The sequence below is a fragment of the Schistocerca piceifrons genome, chromosome 8, assembly GCF_021461385.2.
Source record: "Schistocerca piceifrons isolate TAMUIC-IGC-003096 chromosome 8, iqSchPice1.1, whole genome shotgun sequence".
NCBI lineage: Eukaryota > Metazoa > Arthropoda > Insecta > Orthoptera > Acrididae > Schistocerca > Schistocerca piceifrons.
Window position 1 is genome coordinate 279,570,974 of NC_060145.1, and position 22,520 is coordinate 279,593,493.

Sequence of the window (22,520 nt, forward strand, 5' to 3'; positions counted from 1 at the left end):
ACTCATTTCACAGGTTATAGAAAATGTTCTGTGTCTCTGTGTGCAAGCAACTGTGGATTGTTGTGCACATTGAAACAAAATTTGCTTGACATTTGCTCACTGAGGTAATACTTAGATCATTCCAGTTATTAGCAGAGAATGTTGAGAACACCAGCCTTGCTCATGGAGTTTCAATGAAGCTCAAAATATGCAGCATAGCTCCAGGAACAGATCATGGGCCCCTGTTTCTGAGTTGAATGGAAGGCCTGAACCAAAGACTCTGAAGGTTCTGAGGCAAGTTTGGTCATGAATTCCTGGACTTGCACCATAGGGCTGGAAACTGTCCAGTCCCACTAAATGGGTCAGGGGTGCACTACAGTTTTTTTGTGACAGGCATATCTCTGTCCACTCCAGATAATGATAGCTGTAGCTGGTCTGGAAGAATCTCTCTCGTTAAAAAGGCAAAAAATGAACAGTTCTTCGTGTAGAGAATGTAAAAAGCGTGTGATGAAGGGTATTCTGTGTATCAAATGCAACTTCTGGTTACACGAAAAGTGCGCGAAAGTAAATCTAAAGTTCGTCAGCGATGATTTTCCGTGGACATGTCACGGTTGTTTACGTGACGAAACGGCCGATCTTGTAAGTGCAGTTGATACAAAAAACGAAATTATAAAGTTACTACGAAGTGACATTGAGGCATTAAAAACCGAACTTTCAACCATCAAGAAAGAAAACGATACATTAATACAAGAAAAGAAGTCCTGTGTGTGTAAAAAACATAAATGGAAGGTGGTGACATACAGCAAAAGGAAAAACAAGGCGACAGATACGCAACAAAAGGAAAATGACTTTTTAATAATTGGCGATTCGCTCCTGAAGAATATCGCTGTCCCCAATTGCAAGATCGACGTACGACCTGGTATTAGAACGCATCAACTCGGTAAACATTTTAAAAATATGGTAAATGCAAGACAAGATACTACAGGACCAGATTCTGAAACCAGACATAACTATAATGGGGTGTTTATACATGTTGGGACGAATTCGTTAAGGAGCAGCAGTGAGGAAGAAATGGCAAGCGAAACAAGAAACATGATTTGTACTGCAAGAAATATGTATGCAGGATCTCGTCTGATACTTAGCGGAATCATAAACAGAAGGTCGGTGAGTGAAAAATATATCGCCAAAATAAACTGTGCTCTTAAAGAACAATGTGATCGTCTTGGGGCAATTTTTATAGACCCAAACAAATTCCTATGTAAAAACTCACTAGCGAAGGATGGCTTGCATTTAAATAGACTGGGGTCTGTAACGTTCAGCAGAATGTTTGCAGATGTCTGCAAAATCATTAGATGCAAGGGAAACTAATATGGCCTGAAGGGGATGAAAAATCATACACTCCAGCTGGAAAAGAAAAATATAAGCACCATACAAAAAAAGACGATACTAAAGAATTTGCCCCAGAATACAGCTCACAACATGTAAACCAACAAAAGAAAAATTACATAAAAGTACTTCATCAAAATATTCAATACTTTGCTAACAAAAAATTAGAAGCAGAAGTACTCCTGAGTGAAGTAAGACCAGACATATTATGCATAAGTGAACATGGACTAACTGAAAGTAAAATACATAATGTGGCAGTAAAGGACTACAAACTAGCTAGTTACTTCTGCAGATCTAAATATAAGGGTGGTGGCGTTTGTATATATATTAAAACAGGTACTCTAGCAAAGAATGTAAACAGTGAAGCTGCTACATTTCCCATAGCTAGAGAAAAAGACTTTGAAGTTACTGGTATAGTGGCAGAGGATTTTAGAGTGTTTTGTGTGTACAGGTCACCATGTGGCAATATTAGCATCTTTCTAAAAAAAGTTGCTAGCTTATTGAGAATGAATATGAAGAGAAATCTTATTATATGTGGAGACTTCAACATTGACATGGGAAAAGACACAAAAATAAGACAGGATTTTGAAGAATTGTTAATACAGCATAACATGAAAGTGACAATAACTGCACCAACAAGAGTGACTTCACAAAGTGAGACAATTATTGACAACATAATTACTAATATGTGTAACTATGAGTCACATGTAGTTCAGACAGAAATATCTGATCATCATGGACAACTAATCAGCTTTTGCAGAAGTAATGACACAGTATCAGAACCAAAACAAACAACCAAAGAAATTAGGATCATCAGTGAACAAAATATCAACATCTTTAGAACAATGTTAAGTAAGGAAACCTGGAATGAAACCCTACAGGCCCAGAGTGTAAATGAAAAATATGATGCATTTATTTCAACAATTAAGTACCATTTTAATGTAGCATTTCCCAAAGTAAAGAGACAAGAAAGGCATCAAGATCAAACACAGTGGATTACGAGTGAAATACTAGAACAGCGAAGGAAGCTTCAGGATGTGAGACAGATGGACGAAGCTGAAAACTATAAAATGTTAAAAAAGAAGTATAGAAAAACAATAAGAGAAGCGAAAGCAAGAGCAATTGACACCACTATAGCGAACTCAAAAAACAAGGCAAAGGCAGCTTGGAATGCGATCAATGCTGAAAGAAAGGAAAAAGATGGGTCAAACAAAGAAGAAGGTATTAGGTCAATTAAAGTAGACAACACAGTGGTCACAGATGGTATGGAAATAGCAAACATACTGAATAATAACTATATCAGTGTAGTAGAAAACCTAAAATTGGAAAGAAATAGTCAAAAACAGAAGGGTATTAAGGTACCAAAAAGATCATGCAGTACTATGTTCTTAAGACCAGTCACGGAAGATGAATTGCGGAAAACTATACAGAAACTGAAGTCCAAGAAATCAGCTGGTGATGATGAAATATCAAATCATGTAATAAAGCTGGTATGTGAGGAGATAATAACACCACTGCTGAACATAGCAAACTGTTCTTTCAGAGATGCAATTTTTTCAGAAAAACTGAAGATAACGAAGGTAGTGCCAGTGTACAAGAAAGGGTGTAAGGATGATCCCAACAACTACAGACCAGTTTCACTGATATCAGGTTTCTCAAAAATCCTAGAAATGCTTATGTATACCAGATTAGTTAACTATTTGGACAAACATAACATTCTCATGACCTCACAACATGGTTTCAGAAAGGGTAAATCTACAGAATCAGCAATTGTCAGTCTAACAGAATACATTTTACAGTCCTTAGATGAGAAAAAGGTTGTCTCTGCAATGTTTCTGGATCTTTCAAAGGCATTTGACACCATTGACCATGAAATGCTGATACAAAAATTAAGCAACTATGGCATTCGGGGGCAACCAGGTGAATGGATAAAATCATACTTGTGCAACCGCAAGCAGTATGTATCATTAGGAAACTCATACCAATCAGAAACCAAATCCATCAAATATGGAGTGCCACAGGGTTCGGTAATGGGGCTATTGTTATTTAATGTATTTGTTAATGATATAGGTGTTGAGGAGGAAGAAAAGAAAATATTGTATGCTGATGACATGACAATACTAAATAGTGACCAAAATATGGAACAGCTTGAGAGAAGAGCATACATATCTGCAAATGTCACAGCTCAATGGCTGTTGGAAAATGAACTGGTTATAAATCTAAAAAAGACTATGTATGCAGTGTTTAAAAACAAGGAAAAGGCTGTAGACATGGATTTAGAGGTTGACGGAACAAGGCTGGAAGAAGTAGAATCTGCTAGATTCTTAGGTATTCTTGTGGATAATGAACTGAAATGGAAAAAACATATTAATAATGTCTGTAAGAAACTGAGCTCTGTCATATTCTTAATGATGCAGCTATCACAGTATTCAGACAAGAACCTTCTGTGTACAGTGTATCATGGACTTTTCGAACCATACTTACAGTATGGAGTGACGGTGTGGGGAAACTCAAACAAACAAGAGACAAAACGAGTGTTCACATTACAAAAAAAAGCAATTAGGACCATTTTAAGAAGAAAGACCTCTGAAACATGCAGAAACTGTTTCAAGAATTTAGGTATCTTAACTTTTTCATCATTATATATATACAAACCAATAATGTACATCACAAAAGGTAGTGAGGACTGGATTACAAATGCTAGTGTACACACCCACAATACAAGAAAGAAGAATGAAGTACGGAGCATACCCCACCGACTGGCAATGCTAGAAAAAGGACCCCAGTACTCTGGTATCAGACTACTAAGAAGTCTGCCCAAAACCCTGCAAGATAGTGTACTTCACAATGAATTTACAAAGAAACATAAAGACTATCTCATTGAAAAAGAGTTTTACAGTGTTGCAGAATACTTATGCCATTAAATTTGTATATATTGTTACTCATTATCAGTGATGTAAAAATGTAAGCTAAAGGTGTAGAAAAATAATTGATAAAGAATTTTAATACTTTGACATGTCCTATATTACACGTACATTTACTGTACACGATGTAATCTTACAGGATCAAATAAAATTCAATTCAATTCAATTCTGTGTAAGAACTACCCCCCCCCCCCCCCCAAATAGGCAAGAGTATTAAGATTATATTGCTTAACTGGGAAAGTATTTGCAAGAAAGTAACAGAGTTGGAAGCACTTCTAAATAGTGGTCATCACATAATATTATGTACAGAAAATTGGTTAAAACCTGAAATGGAAAGCAGTGAAATTTTTGAGAAAATGTAAGTGCATATCAAAATCATACACTACTGGGAAATCGTGTTGGTGTATTTGTTACAGTAGACAAGAAATGCAAATCACTTACAGCAGAAACCGACGGTGTATGTAAGACTAATTGGGAAAGACTCAGTATCATGGGGATGGGCATAAACTCATCATTGTATCCTGCCACCAACCACCATCCCCCCCCCCTCCCCCTCCCACACACCAATATGTAACCAGAATCATTAGTTCACTAGTACATAAGTTCCACAATCATGCTGTAATCATGAGGGAATACTTGAATCATCCAAAAATCAATTTGAATAATTTCTGATTTGTTAGTGGTGGTGCGACAAGAAATCATGACAAACATTACCCAGTTTCTTCTCTGAAAATTATCTAGAACATATATGGTGAGTAGCAACTGCCCTTCTCACAGTATTGTTACACTCCATCCTGGACTTTCCATTGTTTGAACTATCTAGAACAGGTGGAAGTACAGGGTGTTTCAAAGTTTTTGCGCCACATGTTGAGTGGTGGCAGATCACATCATGAGAAACAACTTTTGTTACAGACAAAATATTCCCTGGTACTTCCTGGTGATGTATTTTTATTGTTGGTTATGCCCTTGAAAGACAGGAGGGCATAGGCACTCTGCAGCAAGTGTATGCAAAATGTGTTGCCTATAATCCAGTCACCTGCACCATTAAAAGCTGAGTAAAATCACAGTTACTGATTCAGTTTGTCGATGTCTTTCTCCACTTAGAGACTCACATGCTTACAGTTTTCCAGTTAAAAATAACTCTATCAATTTAATGGCTTAAGATATATGCAGATGCAGCATATCGGATTTGTAGAACCTGCTTCTTTGGTGAAATCTTGTAGTCCCAGGGCTGGCAAATACAATTTCAAAATATCGCTCACTACTTCTTACATTTTCTCCTCATAGTTTAACAAGAGAAATGTATACCAGGATATCATCATCAAGAGAAACAAAACTTATTATTCTACAGAGTGGAGTGTGGAATATTAGATTCCTTAATCAGGCAGGTAGGTTAGATAATTTAATCAGGGAAATGGAAAGGTTGAAGTTAGCTGTGGGAATTAGTGAAGTTCAGTTGTGGGGGGGAACAAGACTTCTGGTGAGGTGAATACACGGTTATAAATACGAAGTCATTTAGGGTTTATAATGAATAAAACAAAATGCAGGTGAACTACTAAAAACAGCATAGTGAACGCATTATAGTAGCCAGGATACATAGGGAGCCCATACCTATCACAGCAGTACGGGTTTATGTGCCAACTACCTCTCCAGATGATGAAATGATTGAAGAGGTGTATAATGAGATAAAAGAAATTATTCAGATAGTTAAGGGAGATGAAAAGTTAAGTTGTGATGGGGGACTGTAATTTAGTACTAGGAAAAGGAAGAGAAGGAAAAGTAGTAGGTGAATATGCACGGGGGGAAGGAATAAAAGAGGAAGCTGCCTGGTAGAATTTTTCACAGAGCATAATTTAATCACAGCTAATAATTGCTTTAATAATCATGGAACATGGCTGTATACACGGAAGAGACCTGGAGACACTAGAAGGTTTCAGATTGAGTATATAATGTTGAAACAGAGATTTAGGAACCAGATTTTAAATTGTAAGACATTTCCAGGGGCAGACGTGGACTCTAAACACAACTGAAGAAACTGCAAGCAGCAGAGGATCAAGTAGGTAAAAAGATGAAGGCTGGTATAAATCCTTGGTTAACACAAGAAATGTCGAATTTAATTGATGAAATGAGAAAATATAAAAATACAGTGAATGAAGCAGATGAATGGGAATACAAATGTCTAAAAAACGAAATTCAGAGGAAGTGCAAAATGGCTAAGCTGGAATGGCTAGAGGACAAATGTAAAGATCTAGAAGCATATATCACAAGGGGAAATATAGATGCTGCCTAAACATAAATTAAAGAGACCTCTGAAGAAAAGAGAACCACCTGTATGACTATCAATTCTAAAGGTGGCAGGGGTAAAAACAAATTTACAATTTGTGCAGTTATAAAGAGTCGAGTGGCATGAAAGGGACACACTGGTTGAGAAGGGAGTGAGACAGGGTTGTAGCCTGTCCACAATGTTATTCAATCTGTATATTGAGCAAGCAGTAATGGAAACAAAAGAAAAATTTTGGAGTAGGAATTCAAGTCCAGGGAGAAGAAATAAAAACTTTGAGGTTTGCCATTGTAATTCTGCCAGAGACAACAAAGAACTTAGAAGAGCAGTTGAAGGGAATGGATAGTGTCTTGAAAGGAGGATATAAGATGAACATCAACAAAAGAAAAATGAGGATAATGGAATGTAGTCAAATTAAATAAGGTGATGCTGAGGGAATTAGATTAGGAAATGAGACACTTTTTGCTATTTGAGCACCAAAATAACTGCTGATGGTTGAAGTAGAGAGGATAAAAAACACATATTGGAAACGGCAAGAAAAAGTGTTTCTGAAGAAGAGAAATTTAATAACATGGCGTATAAATTTAAGTAGGAAGTTTTTTCTGAAAGTATTTGTATGGAGTGTAGCCATATATGGAAGTGAAACATGAATGATAGACATTTAGACAAACAGAGAATAGAAGTTTTTGAAATTTGGTGTTACAGAAGAATGCTGAAGATCAGATGGATAGATCACAAACTAATGAGGAAGTACTGAATAGAACTGGGGAGAAAAGAAATCTGTGGCACAATCTCACTAGAAGAAGGGATTGGTTGATAGGGCACTCTCCGAGACATCAAGGGATCACCAGATTAGTACTGGAGGGAAGTGTGGAGGGAGAGAGAGGGGGTTAAATAATAAAGGGAGACCAAGAGGTGAATACAGTAAGCAGATTCAGAAGGATGTACATTGCAGTAGTTACTTCAGAGATGAAGGGGGGGGGGGGGGGGGGGGCTTGCACAGGATGGAGTAGTATGGAGTATGGAGAGCTACCGGTCTTTGGACTGAAGACCACAACAACAGTAATTTGCCTCCTTAATGGTTGCTTCTTTCTACAACTCTCTGGTGTGCTAAAATTGACCCTTAGCCTCTTCTATAAGGGAAGTAATTTTTCTAATGATTTAAAGGAAATCTCTCAGGAATACCAGTTTAATTTTCTTTCAGTGATGAAACTGACAAATTAACTCCTAAATGAGGCCAGACACAAGCTTCTGGCAATAATTAGCCGGTCACTTGCCAAGCGCCAAACAATAACAGACAACTGAAAACCCACAGACAATGGGTTTCAGCCAGCAAAGTAACACACACATATACCGAATAACACCCAAAGGCAAAGAGAATTTCAGTTGAGAGCCTCTCAGGACAATAATGTGTAACGAAACACCAAGAGTCAACATAGTGGAAGATATGCCTAACCTATAGGTTGATGCCACCGCGATGCTGGAAAATGTGAACCGGTCATGGTAGGCCCATGTTCTATGACCTTGGAGGAGAGTTGGGGACACGAGCTTGATCAACACTTGCTTTATCACATATGATCATGATAATGATGTGGGAGATATCTTTATCAAGGTAATGAGGGTGCACAGAAAAACTTGACAGAGGACAAGGCACAAGCTACTATTAAAGCCAAAATATCTGACCTTGGTGTACCCATTGTGCTTGACACAGCTGTTACAACTAATTTGATGTCACAGGGATTCTTTCAAGAATTGAAGAAACGTCGATGTATACCTACACTGCCACGTATTATGTTCAAGTATAATGACTTTTCTGGAGACTAGAAATCTACTCTGTAGGAATTAGCATGGGTTTCGAAAAAGACGATCGTGTGAAACCCAGCTCGCGCTATTCGTCCACGAGACTCAGAGGCCATAGACACGGGTTCCCAGGTAGATGCTGTGTTTCTTGACTTCCACAAGGCATTTGATACAGTTCCCCACAGTCATTTAATGAACAAAGTAAGAGCATATGGACTATTAGACCAATTGTGTGATTGAATTGAAGATTTCCTAGATAACAGAACACAGCATGTCATTCTCAATGGAGGGAAGTCTTCTGAAGTAACAGTGATTTTAGGTGTGCCGCAGGGGAGTGTCGTAGGACCATTTCTATTCACAATACACATAAATGACCTTGTGGATAACATCAGAAGTTCACTGAGGCTTTTTTCGGATGATGCTGTAGAATATAGAGAGATTGTAACAATGGAAAATTGTACTGAAATGCAGGAGGATCTGCAATAAATTGACCCATGGTGCAGGGAATGGCAATTGAATCTCAATGTAGACAAGTATAATGTGCTGCAAATACATTGAAAGAAAGATCACTTATCATTTAGCTACAATGTAGCAGGTCAGCAACTGCAAGCAGTTAATTCCATAAATTATCTGAGAGTAGGCATTAGGACTGATTTAAAATGAAATGACCATATAAAATTAATTATCGGTAAAGCAAATGCCACACTGAGATTTATTGGAAGAATCCTAAGGAAATGCAATACGAAAACAAAGGAAGTAGGTTACAGTACAATTGTTCGCCCACTGCTTGAATACTGCTCACCAGTATGGGATCCGTACCAGATAGTGTTGATAGAAGAGATAGAGAAAAATCCAACGGAGAGCAGTGCGCTCCGTTTTTTTTTTTTTTTGGTCATCAGTCTACTGACTGGTTTGATGCGGCCCGCCACGAATTCCTTTCCTGTGCTAACCTCTTCATCTCAGAGTAGCACTTGCAACCTACGTCCTCAATTATTTGCTTGATGTATTCCAATCTCTGTCTTCCTCTACAGTTTTTGCCCTCTACAGCTCCCTCTAGTACCATGGAAGTCATTCCCTCATGTCTTAGCAGATGTCCTATCATCCTGTCCCTTCTCCTTATCAGTGTTTTCCACATATTCCTTTCCTCTCCGATTCTGCATAGAACCTCCTCATTCCTTACCTCATCAGTCCACCTAATTTTCAACATTCGTCTATAGCACCACATCTCAAATGCTTCGATTCTCTTCTGTTCCGCTTTTCCCACAGTCCATGTTCCACTACCATACAATTCTGTACTCCAGACGTACATCCCCAGAAATTTCTTCCTCAAATTAAGGCCGGTATTTGATATTAGTAGACTTCTCTTGGCCAGAAATGCCTTTTTTGCCATAGCGAGTCTGCTTTTGATGTCCTCCTTGCTCCGTCCGTCATTGGTTATTTTACTGCCTAGGTAGCAGAATTCCTTAACTTCATTGACTTTGTGACCATCAATCCTGATGTTAAGTTTCTCGCTGTTCTCATTTCTACTACTTCTCATTACCTTTGTCTTTCTCCGATTTACTCTCAAACCATACTGTGTACTCATTAGACTGTTCATTCCATTCAGCAGATCATTTAATTCTTCTTCACTTTCACTCAGGATAGCAATGTCATCAGCGAATCATATCATTGATATCCTTTCACCTTGTATTTTAATTCCACTCCTGAACCTTTCTTTTATTTCCATCATTGCTTCCTCGATGTACAGATTGAAGAGTAGGGGCGGAAGGCTACAGCCTTGTCTTACACCCTTCTTAATACGAGCACTTCATTCTTGATCGTCCACTCTTATTATTCCCTCTTGGTTGTTGTACATATTGTATATGACCCATCTCTCCCTATAGCTTACCCCTACTTTTTTCAGAATCTCGAACAGCTTGCACCATTTTATATTGTCGAACGCTTTTTCCAGGTCGACAAATCCTATGAAAGTGTCTTGATTTTTCTTTAGCCTTGCTTCCATTATTAGCCGTAACGTCAGAATTGCCTCTCTCGTCCCTTTACTTTTCCTAAAGCCAAACTGATCGACACCTAGCGCATTCTCAATTTTCTTTTCCATTCTTCTGTATATTATTCTTTTAAGCAGCTTCGATGCATGAGCTGTTAAGCTGATTGTGCAATAATTCTCGCGCTTGTCAGCTCTTGCCGTCTTCGGAATTGTGTGGATGATGCTTTTCCGAAAGTCAGATGGTATATCGCCAGACTCATATATTCTACACACCAACGTGAATAGTCATTTTGTTGCCACTTCCTTGAATGATTTTAGAAATTCTGATAGAATGTTATCTATCCCTTCTGCCTTATTTGACAGTAAGTCCTCCAAAGCTCTTTTAAATTCTGATTCTAATACTGGATTCCCTATCTCTTCTAAATCGACTCCCGTTTCTTCTTCTATTACATCAGACAAATCTTCACCCTCATAGAGGCTTTCAATGTATTCTTTCCACCTATCTGCTCTCTCCTCTGCATTTAACAGTGGAATTCCCGTTGTACCCTTAATGTTACCACCGTTGCTTTTAATGTCACCAAAGGTTGTTTTGACTTTCCTGTATGCTGAGTCTGTCCTTCCGACAATCATATCTTTTTCGATGTCTTGACATTTTTCCTGCAGCCATTTCGTCTTAGCTTCCCTGCACTTCCTATTTATTTCATTCCTCAGCGACTTGTATTTGTGTATTCCTGATTTTCCCGGAACATGTTTGTACTTCCTCCTTTCATCAATCAACTGAAGTATTTCTTCTGTTACCCATGGTTTCTTCGCAGCTACCTTCTTTGTACCTATGTTTTCCTTCCCAACTTCTGTGATGGCCCTTTTTAGAGATGTCCATTCCTCTTCAACTGTACTGCCTACTGCGCTATTCCTTATTGCTGTATCTATAGCGTTAGAGAACTTCAAACGTATCTCGTCATTCCTTAGTACTTCCGTATCCCACTTCTTTGTGTATTGATTCTTCCTGACTAATGTCTTGAACTTCAGCCTACTCTTCATCACTACTATATTGTGATCTGAGTCTATATCTGCTCCTGGGTACGCCTTACAATCCAGTATCTGATTTCGGAATCTCTGTCTGACCATGATGTAATCTAATTGAAATCTTCCCGTACCTCCCAGCCTTTTCCAAGTATACCTCCTCCTCTTGTGATTCTTGAACAGGGTATTCGCTATTACTAGCTGAAACTTGTTACAGAACTCAGTTAGTCTTCTCCTCTTCCATTCCTTGTCCCAAGCCCATATTCTCCTGTAACCTTTTCTTCTACTCCTTCCCCTACAACTGCATTCCAGTCGCCCATGACTATTAGATTTTTGTCCCCCTTTACATACTGCATTACCCTTTCAATATCCTCATACACTTTCTCTACCTGTTCATCTTCAGCTTGCAATGTCGGCAAGTATACCTGAACTATCATTGTCGGTGTTGGTCTGCTGTCGATTCTGATTAGAACAACCCGGTCACTGAACTGTTCACAGTAACACACCCTCTGCCCTACCTTCCTATTCATAACGAATCCTACATCTGTTATACCATTTTCTGCTGCTGTTGATATTACCCGATACTCATCTGACCAGAAATCCTTGTCTTCCTTCCACTTCACTTCACTGACCCCTACTATATCTAGATTGAGCCTTTGCATTTCCCTTTTCAGATTTTCTAGTTTCCCTACCATGTTCAAGCTTCTGACATTCCACGCCCCGACTCGTAGAACGTTATCCTTTCGTAGATTATTCAGTCTTTTTCTCATGCTAACCTCCCCCTTGGCAGTCCCCTCCCGGAGATCCGAATGGGGGACTATTGCGGAATCTTTTGCCAATGGAGAGATCATCATGACACTTCTTCAATTACAGGCCACATGTCCTGTGGATACACGTTTGTTACAGGATCATTTAGTGATCGTGAAAGCGTTACGGAGATGATAGATAAACTCCAGTGGAAGACTCTGCAAGAGACGCTCAGTAGCTCGGTACGGGCTTTTGTTGAAGTTTCGAGAACATATCCTCACTGAAGAGTCAAGCAGTATATTGCTCCCTCCTACGTGTATCTCGTGAAGAGACCATGAAGATAAAATCAGAGAGATTAGAGCCCACACAGAGGCATACTGACAATCTTTCTTTCCACGAACATTAGGAGACTGGAATAGAACGGAGAACCGACAGAGGTACTCGAGGTACCCTCTGCCTCACACCGTCAGGTGGATTGTAGAGTATGGATGTAGATGTAGACGTAGATGCCAGTGCAAAATTGCAAGGTACAAACTGCCACTGGTCAGAAATTGAGAGGAGTCAAGATACAAGCCTTAATTCCTGTTCAATTAGGACAGTTTTCTGTATGATGCAATTTTTTGATACTAGAGAAAATAATAGTTGATTGTTTAATTGGTATGGAAAAATTTAGGACATACCAAGTACAAATTGATATAGGTAAGGGCCAATGTCCTTTCACTGTAAATAACCAATTGTTTGTAACAGACCAGATCAGGGGAAGTACTAATAGATGTAAAACTGAAATTACTCACAACCTAGAAGTTCAATAGGTAAATCCCATATTATGTTTGTCAATACATACAGTGATGAACAGTCATAAGCAGAAGAAATAAATGTCTACACAATACACACAAAGATGAGTGAATCAAAGTGCTTGTCTAAAGAACAGCAAGCAGAACTTACGGAACTGATATTCGCTCATATACATGTATTTAAAAAAAAGGACCAGGTATTATTAAGGATTTTGTGCACAAAATGGAAGTGTTATTAATATCTCAAATGAGAGGGTAGGCACCCATTTGTACACCTCTAAGTTGTACATATGTATGATAATATTAGATTTAGGATGCTGGAAAATCACATTTCAGAATTTATGTTGTTAGCTGTTAAGGAAAATTTTTGTTTATTTTTTTCCCCTGTATGTCACCTGTGTAAATGATAAGTTGGGTGGAAGTAACGAGGAAGAATTTTACTTTTATGTGTCTAGAGATGACAACACTTTAAACACAATGCTTCGCCTAGCGGGCAGCCTAGTTGTAAATGAATAAACGAACTTGTGAAACACATGGTAGCGTGCACTGCAATACACAACTTGCCATGACATTAGTGGTAACAGTGCGATGCAGCGCATGCGCATAGGAGAGTAAGTTAGTCAACAAACCGCAAGTGCATGCCTGCCAAACACAGCTGAAACTGTTGGAGCACCCACAACAAGCAAACCCTAAAAACAAACAAACCGTATGAGCTACAGCCTGCACTAGCATTTTTAAAACCTGTTGCAAAAATTGGGACATAGAAAATTAAGGAAGAGTCTATCTACACAATTCACGCAAACAAGGATAAGCTAAGGAATTGCATACATGGAAATGGAATCCTAAACTATGAGATATTTACCGAAGTTATGCTACTATGTTCATTATACCTATATATTTACAAGTTTAAGTATTGAAAGTACACACACTAATTATATGAAGGAGCCAGAAAATCCTTGCTGCTGGTAAACAAGTAAGTACAATACGAGTGGTGAACTGAATAAGATGTCGCACCACATTTATAATACACTTTATCTTTCAGATTTATAAGGTAAGTAGAGATTTACACATGACATTGATTAAGTTTGTGATAGCACAACTGCACACAAAAGTAAATGAATACATGGTTGAATATATGAAAGAGGTATTAGTGACCATCGAACCACTGTACACTTATCTTTGAAGATTTAGTTTTAAGTTAGTATCCTAAAGTGAAGAAAGATAAATGCTTGTCGAGTGGTAGGTACCATATAAACATAAGAAAGGGCCACACCGTAAGTAAATATAGTTGTAAGTTTACAATATGTGTGAATGTGGTAGTGTGAAAATATGGGTAGAAGAATACAGTTGCAGTATGTCGCATATCACAATGCTGAACTAAGGTGGAGCACTATCAAATAATCAAGGGGTCAAAACCAAACTACTGTGAGTGTCAACTACTTATTAAAGCGTCAAACATCTGATTTACATGGAACTTTTTTTGCACGTTTGTTACTTATATAAACACTATTTTACACTCATTGTACATGACATATAGAATTGATGAAAGAACTCTGTATAATCACAACAGTCTTTTATGTGTATGTTCTGCCGTTGCTTGGTGAGTAGATTTTTTATCTATGCAATTAAATAATAATATTACATTATTGTATGGTAGTTACCTTTATCAGTTGTCGTGTATGTGAGATCAATATTAGTTACTGAGTATGTAGTTTGGCGTGTCAGCTGCAGTAGCAAAAGTGGTCCAGAAGAAAACACAGGATCAGGTAATTTATAGCCACACATAGTTGACAGTAATGGAGCAGAGGTTGAACCTCCATCATATACCTGTAGAAATAAGTAATGCATCATCACAACCAATACTGGAAAAAAATAAAATGGAAAAAAATGAGAGAGACAGAGAGAGAGAGAGAGAGAGAGAGAGAGAGAGAGAGAGAGAGAGAGAGAGAACTATTCAACAATAATTTGAAAAGGGTGGATTGCTATTCACCATATAGAAGACAGACTGGCACAGCGAAAAGGCTGCTAAGCACATTTAAGGTTTTGGCCAAGAGGCCCCCTTCTGAAGTAGAAAACACTCACACCGGAACAAGTTATGTGAAAGTGTGTGTGTTTTCTAATAGCTTTTTTGCTGAAAGCTTAAGTGTTTAGCAGTTTTTTCACTGTGCTTGTCTGTGACACAATGTCTCCTCTATATGGTGAGTAGAATCTATCCTTTGCATAATATTGTCATTATTCCATCCTGGACTTCCCACTGTTTGATTCTACATTTATTCACATTTCTCAGTTTTATATCAACAAAACATTTCTTTGATTTCACCATCTGAATTAATGCTACCTTTATATACTTTCAGCTATAATTCCACAACTGATACAACAAAAAATATTAAAAATATGCAGAGTGAAAATCTTCGATGGGTTCAAAACAGTAACTGAGAAATTAAACAAAGACTTACATTTCAGATTAAAAGTACAGTATCAGAGTGAAACTCTTGCTCTTAACTTTCTGTGCCATACTCTGTAAACAAGCCATAAAAGGTACCATGGGCATCCACTGACTTTTAAATTGCCATTTTTTGTACAAATGAGATGGCCAATTTCAAGAAATCCCATGGATTAAGATCTAAGAATAGATGAATAAAAATTCTATTCTACAGATTCCAGTGGATTGGCAGGGGGTACTGGCAAATACTGCCACCACCTGGAATTTGTGACAAATTTACAATTTTTCCTTGGGAGATAAGTGGTAACTGACCTCCTGCACACTTGAGCTAAACTGTGCATGGTATTCCTGCTGCAAATCAATTTCTGAAGATGTGTGGCTAGAACTGGAAACTACTAAGATCAGGAACATAACAAATACACTCCTGGAAATGGAAAAAAGAACACATTGACACCGGTGTGTCAGACCCACCATACTTGCTCCGGACACTGCGAGAGGGCTGTACAAGCAATGATCACATGCACGGCACAGCGGACACACCAGGAACCGCGGTGTTGGCCGTCGAATGGCGCTAGCTGCACAGCATTTGTGCACCGCCGCTGTCAGTGTCAGCCAGTTTGCCGTGGCATACGGAGCTCCATCGCAGTCTTTAACACTGGTAGCATGCCGCGACAGCGTGAACGTGAACCGTATGTGCAGTTGACGGACTTTGAGCGAGGGCGTATAGTGGGCATGCGGGAGGCCGGGTGGACGTACCGCCGAATTGCTCAACACGTGGGGCGTGAGGTCTCCACAGTACATCGATGTTGTCGCCAGTGGTCGGCGGAAGGTGCACGTGCCCGTCGACCTGGGACCGGACCGCAGCGACGCACGGATGCACGCCAAGACCGTAGGATCCTACGCAGTGCCGTAGGGGACCGCACCGCCACTTCCCAGCAAATTAGGGACACTGTTGCTCCTGGGGTATCGGCGAGGACCATTCGCAACCGTCTCCATGAAGCTGGGCTACGGTCCCGCACACCGTTAGGCCGTCTTCCGCTCACGCCCCAACATCGTGCAGCCCGCCTCCAGTGGTGTCGCGACAGGCGTGAATGGAGGGACGAATGGAGACGTGTCGTCTTCAGCGATGAGAGTCGCTTCTGCCTTGGTGCCAATGATGGTCGTATGCGTGTTTGGCGCCGTGCAGGTGAGCGCCACAATCAGGACTGCATACGACCGAGGCACACAGGGCCAACACTCGGCATCATGGTGTGGGGAGTGATCTCCTACACTGGCCGTACACCACTGGTGATCGTCGAGGGGACACTGAATAGTGCACGGTACATCCAAACCGTCATCGAACCCATCATTCTACCATTCCTAGACCGGCAAGGGAACTTGCTGTTCCAACAGGACAATGCACGTCCGCATGTATCCCGTGCCACCCAACGTGCTCTAGAAGGTGTAAGTCAACTACCCTGGCCAGCAAGATCTCCGGATCTGTCCCCCATTGAGCATGTTTGGGACTGGATGAAGCGTCGTCTCACGCGGTCTGCACGTCCAGCACGAACGCTGGTCCAACTGAGGCGCCAGGTGGAAATGGCATGGCAAGCCGTTCCACAGGACTACATCCAGCATCTCTACGATCGTCTCCATGGGAGAATAGCAGCCTGCATTGCTGCGAAAGGTGGATATACACTGTACTAGTGCCGACATTGTGCATGCTCTGTTGCCTGTGTCTATGTGCCTGTGGTTCTGTCAGTGTGATCATGTGATGTATCTGACCCCAGGAATGTGTTAATAAAGTTTCCCCTTCCTGGGACAATGAATTCACGGTGTTCTTATTTCAATTTCCAGCAGTGTATTTCCACTGTCTTGGTCATCACTGGTGTATTCATTCCAAAATGCTTTCTATCCACATTTAAAATACTGTGAAATCACACACTGAACAGTTGAAAAAGCTGATTTGTGTTGATTGTTCTCAGTGTTTTGGTGTGCCCTAAATCATCATATAATAGAACCTGACAATTTTAATAGTTCACTGAATGTGTCCCCCCTCCTCCTCCTCCTCTACCTCAAACCCACTCTCTCTTGTAAAATAGATAAAGCAATAAGAAGCTCTGTTCATTATTTTAGGACTTCCACACTTTATGTGCACCAACATTAAAATGCCTTATACCTAATTAAAAATTCCTTGCTTAGTACAGTTAAATTGTGCACCTGAATTCATTTTCAAGCTAAATGAATTTATACTTACTTTCATACTGTCTGCATTGCAGTCACCACCAATATAGAAATCAGATACATATAAAGATATTGTACTATTCTGAGGTGCTGAAATCACTATTGTGCATGAAGCTGTAAATCTGTCAAGCTGGATCCGTCCTTGCACATGGGAGTAATTACGATTACAACCTGAAATAGAGCATTTATGGCATTAAATGCAGCATGCCACCAACAGGAAAATAAAAGAAACCTTTCATGAAAAGAGCTGCACTTGTGTGAATATCAAGAGCTCAGGTGGTAAGACAGTACTGAGCAAAGAAGGGATGGCTAAAAGTTGGAAGAAATTTGTTGAAGTGCTGTACAAAGGAAACTAAATTGAAGGCAGGGTTATGGAAAAGAAAGAAGAAGTAGACAATGATGAGATGGCTGATAAGATACAGTGAGGAGACTTTGTCAAAGCACTGAAAGACCTCATCTGAAACAAGGCACCTGGAATATACAAAATTCAATCAGATTATTAAGATCCTTTGGAGAACCATCCATGGCATAATCATGTAATATATGAGTCAGGTCCATTACCTTCAGACATCAAAAAGAATGTAATAATCCCAGTCACAAATAAAGAAGGTGCTAACATTTACAACAATCAGTTCATTAAGTCATGGCTACAAAATACTGACATGACTTGTTTACACAAGAATCAATAACTCAGGGAGCTCACAACTCTTTTGTGTGTACATGTGTGGTTAGCATGGAGTCTGAAGCAATTGCAGCACATATTTCCTTTCCTGTGCTGCAATCTTCCTTCTCTTACTTATGTTCTCATGATGACAGCATTTGATTCTGACCCAGCTATTCTCTAGGTTCTGCTTTCCTTTCCTAACATATTCATTCCTTTACTTAGGATCTCCTTTTGGCTGAAGTAATTTTTGGTATCCTTCTGATTTCCACCTTCATTCTTAAAATTTTTCTTTAGCCTGGACTGACTGGGAAAAAACACCTTAAATAGCAAGTATTGCATGCATTATTCAAGATAATCTGCCCGTAATATCTGCATAGTCGCATATGTATGCTTAAAAGCCAACACGATAGCCAATCTGACGTGGTGAGGTCTTTATATACCCTTTTGGTAGAGCCCTGACACCACACGTATCACACTGCTGATGCGGGAGCTGCTAGCTCCCCACACTTGCCAAGGAGTAGATCTCCCTCATCCTGGGGCATCCTGACTCATGGCAATGTTCCATTGTGCCAGATGATGATCTTTGGTTGCAGCTCTGTGGCATCCATCAGATGAGCCCGTGATCAGAATGGGTAGCATCAGAACAGACATTTCACACGTGAACCTTATCAAATAAAACCAAAACCATTGCCCTTCTGATTCAGTCATCTCATCAGACAGGTACAGAAATTTCAATGTGAACAGTAATTATCCTTCTGCTTTCCCTATTGTGCTGATCTTGCCTCATGGGAAGATGTACAAGCCAGATGCTTGGGGGGTGAAACAATTTACTGAACATTTGGTATGTACTTGAACAGATTAAGATACTTTTGCTGTGATGAAACTATTATTCTTGTGTAAAAAATTGAAGATAAATTTGGAGAAGTTGAGTCCCTGGGAAAATGTGCAATGTATTATTTCTCTTCATCCACACACTGGAGCTAACATTGGCACCAATATTAGCCAATAGTTAAGGGGCAGTGCACACACATTGGAGCCAACATTTGGTTGAATTCATGTAGAACCACCGTAAGCATGTGTGATGAACAGATCACTGCCAGTGATTTTGTGGATTTGAACATTAATAATTAAATTTCATCACAGCAAAACAAAAAATAAAATCAAGACAGTGAACAATGACCATAACACATACATAAAAATACTCCAGGTTCCGATGATCTATTGTGTAACATTTAGAATAAAAAAAACACAGTTTGAAAAATTCAGTTTAGTATCAGTTTTTGTGTGGTTTGATGCACACTTTACTATACATAAGATATATTCAGTGAAGAAAAATTCCAAACTCAATTGGAGATATGAGTAGTCCAAAAATTGAGAGAACAGTGTTAAGAGAAAAACATTCTGAAAAAAGTATATATAAGTAGTATATAGCACATGGTTAAAATTGTATTTGAATTTGAAATAAACTGTGTGTTATGTGAATCAAATAGAGTAACTCTAACTTATGGATCAGATAGATTACGGCCTAACCCACCCCGGCTAGTCAATATAAACATAGTTGTACAGTGATCATAAGTTTATCAAATTAATACTTAAGCCATTACTTAGCTAAACTAGCTTTCTCCTGAGTTAGTTTATCATCTGTTCATTATTAGATCCAAACTTTGCAAAATGACTGTAGTACCCATGTACAGAAGTATACCAAGATATTATTCATAGAGTAATTTGCACTTTTTTACTTTGTGTACTAAAGGATACTGTTATAATTTGAAGTAAATAACTATCTGCTCATAGGAAGTTACATGCCTTTCTGTCTGATAATCAATATTTTCTAACATGAATACATGTTTCATTCAAATTTGCAGGAACTAACAAAAACAATTATTGAAATAATGTCTATTACAACTTTTCAAAAACCAAATCACTTACTTTACACTACTCATTATAAGCAAATTTCATTCCCCATAATCTTCCACCCACCAAATCAATTTTCAGTCTCACAAAAAACAGATGAACTTACGCTGCTGATATTTCAGAAATGTTAAAGCATAATACAATTGTCAGGACTCTCCATCATCATAAAGTTCTTAGTATTTCATATAGCTTAAGGTATACTGCAAGCTTAAGGTATATTGCAAGAACTTGGATGAAACAATATTTATTGCAAAGCTCAGAAAGCACCTGAAAGTAAACTGATTTTGTGACATATTACAAGTTCCTTATCAGGACACCCTATTTTCCATTTTTGGGGTAGCACTCTCAGGAATATTGGATCTCTTTAATGCCTTGGCTGTACAGGGTATCTATGCAGCCAAGGAAAAATAGTTCTTGAATTTCTTCCAGATTTCCTGCTTAAAAATACAATTTTTCCTGGGTGAATATACACTTTTCCCCAAGTGAATATACACTTGTTTCCAAGTGCATGAACACTTCCTCCCAGATGAATATACACTTTTTCCTAGATGAATACACACTTTTTCTTGGTGAAAATACACATTTCCCGAGTTACGTGACAGTATACTTTCCCTCGGAGCTATAAAACTTTTCAATCCTTTGAATGGTTCAGGTATTATACGCCAGCATAGAACTCCCCTGCACTTTTCAAAGTATTGAAATAAAGATAGCAATGCGCTTTTGTTAGCCAATCATAGATCATGTCACGTCATCTCTCCAGTCGATGACAGCAGATATTCAGAGGATAGGACACGTAATGTAGTCAAGCAACAGCGACACCACTGTGAAGTTTAAGTAGTGCAACTACACACATGGCAAAACCTAATAGTTTAAATTAATATACTTACAGTACAGCTACAAGAAAAGGTAAGTTTTCATGTATAATATTGATATTTAATTCAAACAGTAGTTTGTTTCTTTTTGTTAATACCTTTACACTTGGTGTGCATGATTTTTCAGCACCACTTGTGTATTATTTATTACATGTAGCTTGTCATTTGCAACCAAACAATGTTGATAAGAAATTTTGTTGGGAGTTAACTTGTCATCTTAAAGTAATTTAGTTTGTTGCGATATTTTGCGCCTACATTAATTTTTACTTACGTTTTTGTGTGGAAAGCCCTTTTATCCTCACATCATGGTGAGGTGTCATGGTGCACATGTAAATATAACACATATTTTCACAAATAAGGTCGTAAAACACTTTGCACTTCACCAAAACACAGTATAACTGTGGTTGTTGTGTCCCAGCCCAGTCAGTGTTCATTTGTGCACCAGAGAGTTTGGCGCCAACTTTGAATTTTGTTTACATTTGTTTAAAAATGAATATAGGTGCAAAATATTGTGACAAACTAAATTACGTTTAGACTCCCAACAAAATTTCTCAACAACATTGTTTGGTTGTGTAGTAAATAATACACAAGTGGTGCTGAAAAATCATGCACACCAAGTGTAAAGGTATGAACAAAAAGAAACAAACTATTGTTTGAACTAAATAGCCACATAATTTTGTAGTCATTACAGGTTAAATAAAACGGAAACCCACTGATGATGGCACAGTGGTGCTGAAACATGTTTGGGTACTTGAAAAAATTGAGTTTTGCATAACTGGTGGACCTCACGTCCTACAATTATAATATTGATCTTTTTTGCATATTTTACCCTTCAAGGCACATAACACAAATATGACAGTAAAATTTTAAATAATGATATGAATGTATGGTCTTCTGGACTCAAACTTTTTCTAAGTGGCTGGTCCCCAAAGTGTTAAGATTTAAATGAGAGTCAAACACTATGTAATTTAAAAATTCATTACACATTTTCACTCATAACATAATTCATCTTGTGTAAAAGGAAGTTTACTTTGAAAGTAATGCTTCGCAAACCACCATTCACAATATTTTCCCACCATCTCTTAGAAGCTGGTTTGTTTGAGCAGTTGCCAGAGAACACCAGACAACAGGGGTTACTGGACATACATAGCTATGAAGACATAAGAAGCTTGTTCTCAGTGTTTGCTCTGCTCATATGTCTTTCGCCACATTTCTGTTTGGAATTTTGTGTGCAGTAGGGCACCACGTGATCAAGTGTGGCACTGTGGTACATTGTTAGGAGAGGACATACCGAGTTATTTATTTCGGACAATTGTTTTATCATATCCTACCCAGATATGACATTCAAAATAAGAAAGCTCTGGCATAATATTCATTTCAAAACTAGACTCTGTAACTTAAGGTATCCTAATATTTTACTACATGATGACTATAACATTTTGTTATTGTTATTATTATTATTATTATATCCATACTCAGCAAT

At 38.7% G+C, this 22,520-nt stretch overlaps 1 protein-coding gene across 1 annotated transcript in view; it reads right to left on the reverse strand.

Annotated features, from left to right (window-relative positions):
• The window catches only part of LOC124711575 (cubilin-like), a gene marked incomplete in the record, with an annotated part of 644,865 nt that overhangs the window by 19,259 nt on the left and 603,086 nt on the right, over window positions 1–22,520 (reverse strand). The window contains 2 exon segments of the mRNA XM_047241722.1: window positions 14,583–14,748; window positions 17,601–17,758. Coding sequence (XP_047097678.1) covers window positions 14,583–14,748; window positions 17,601–17,758 — 324 coding nt within the window.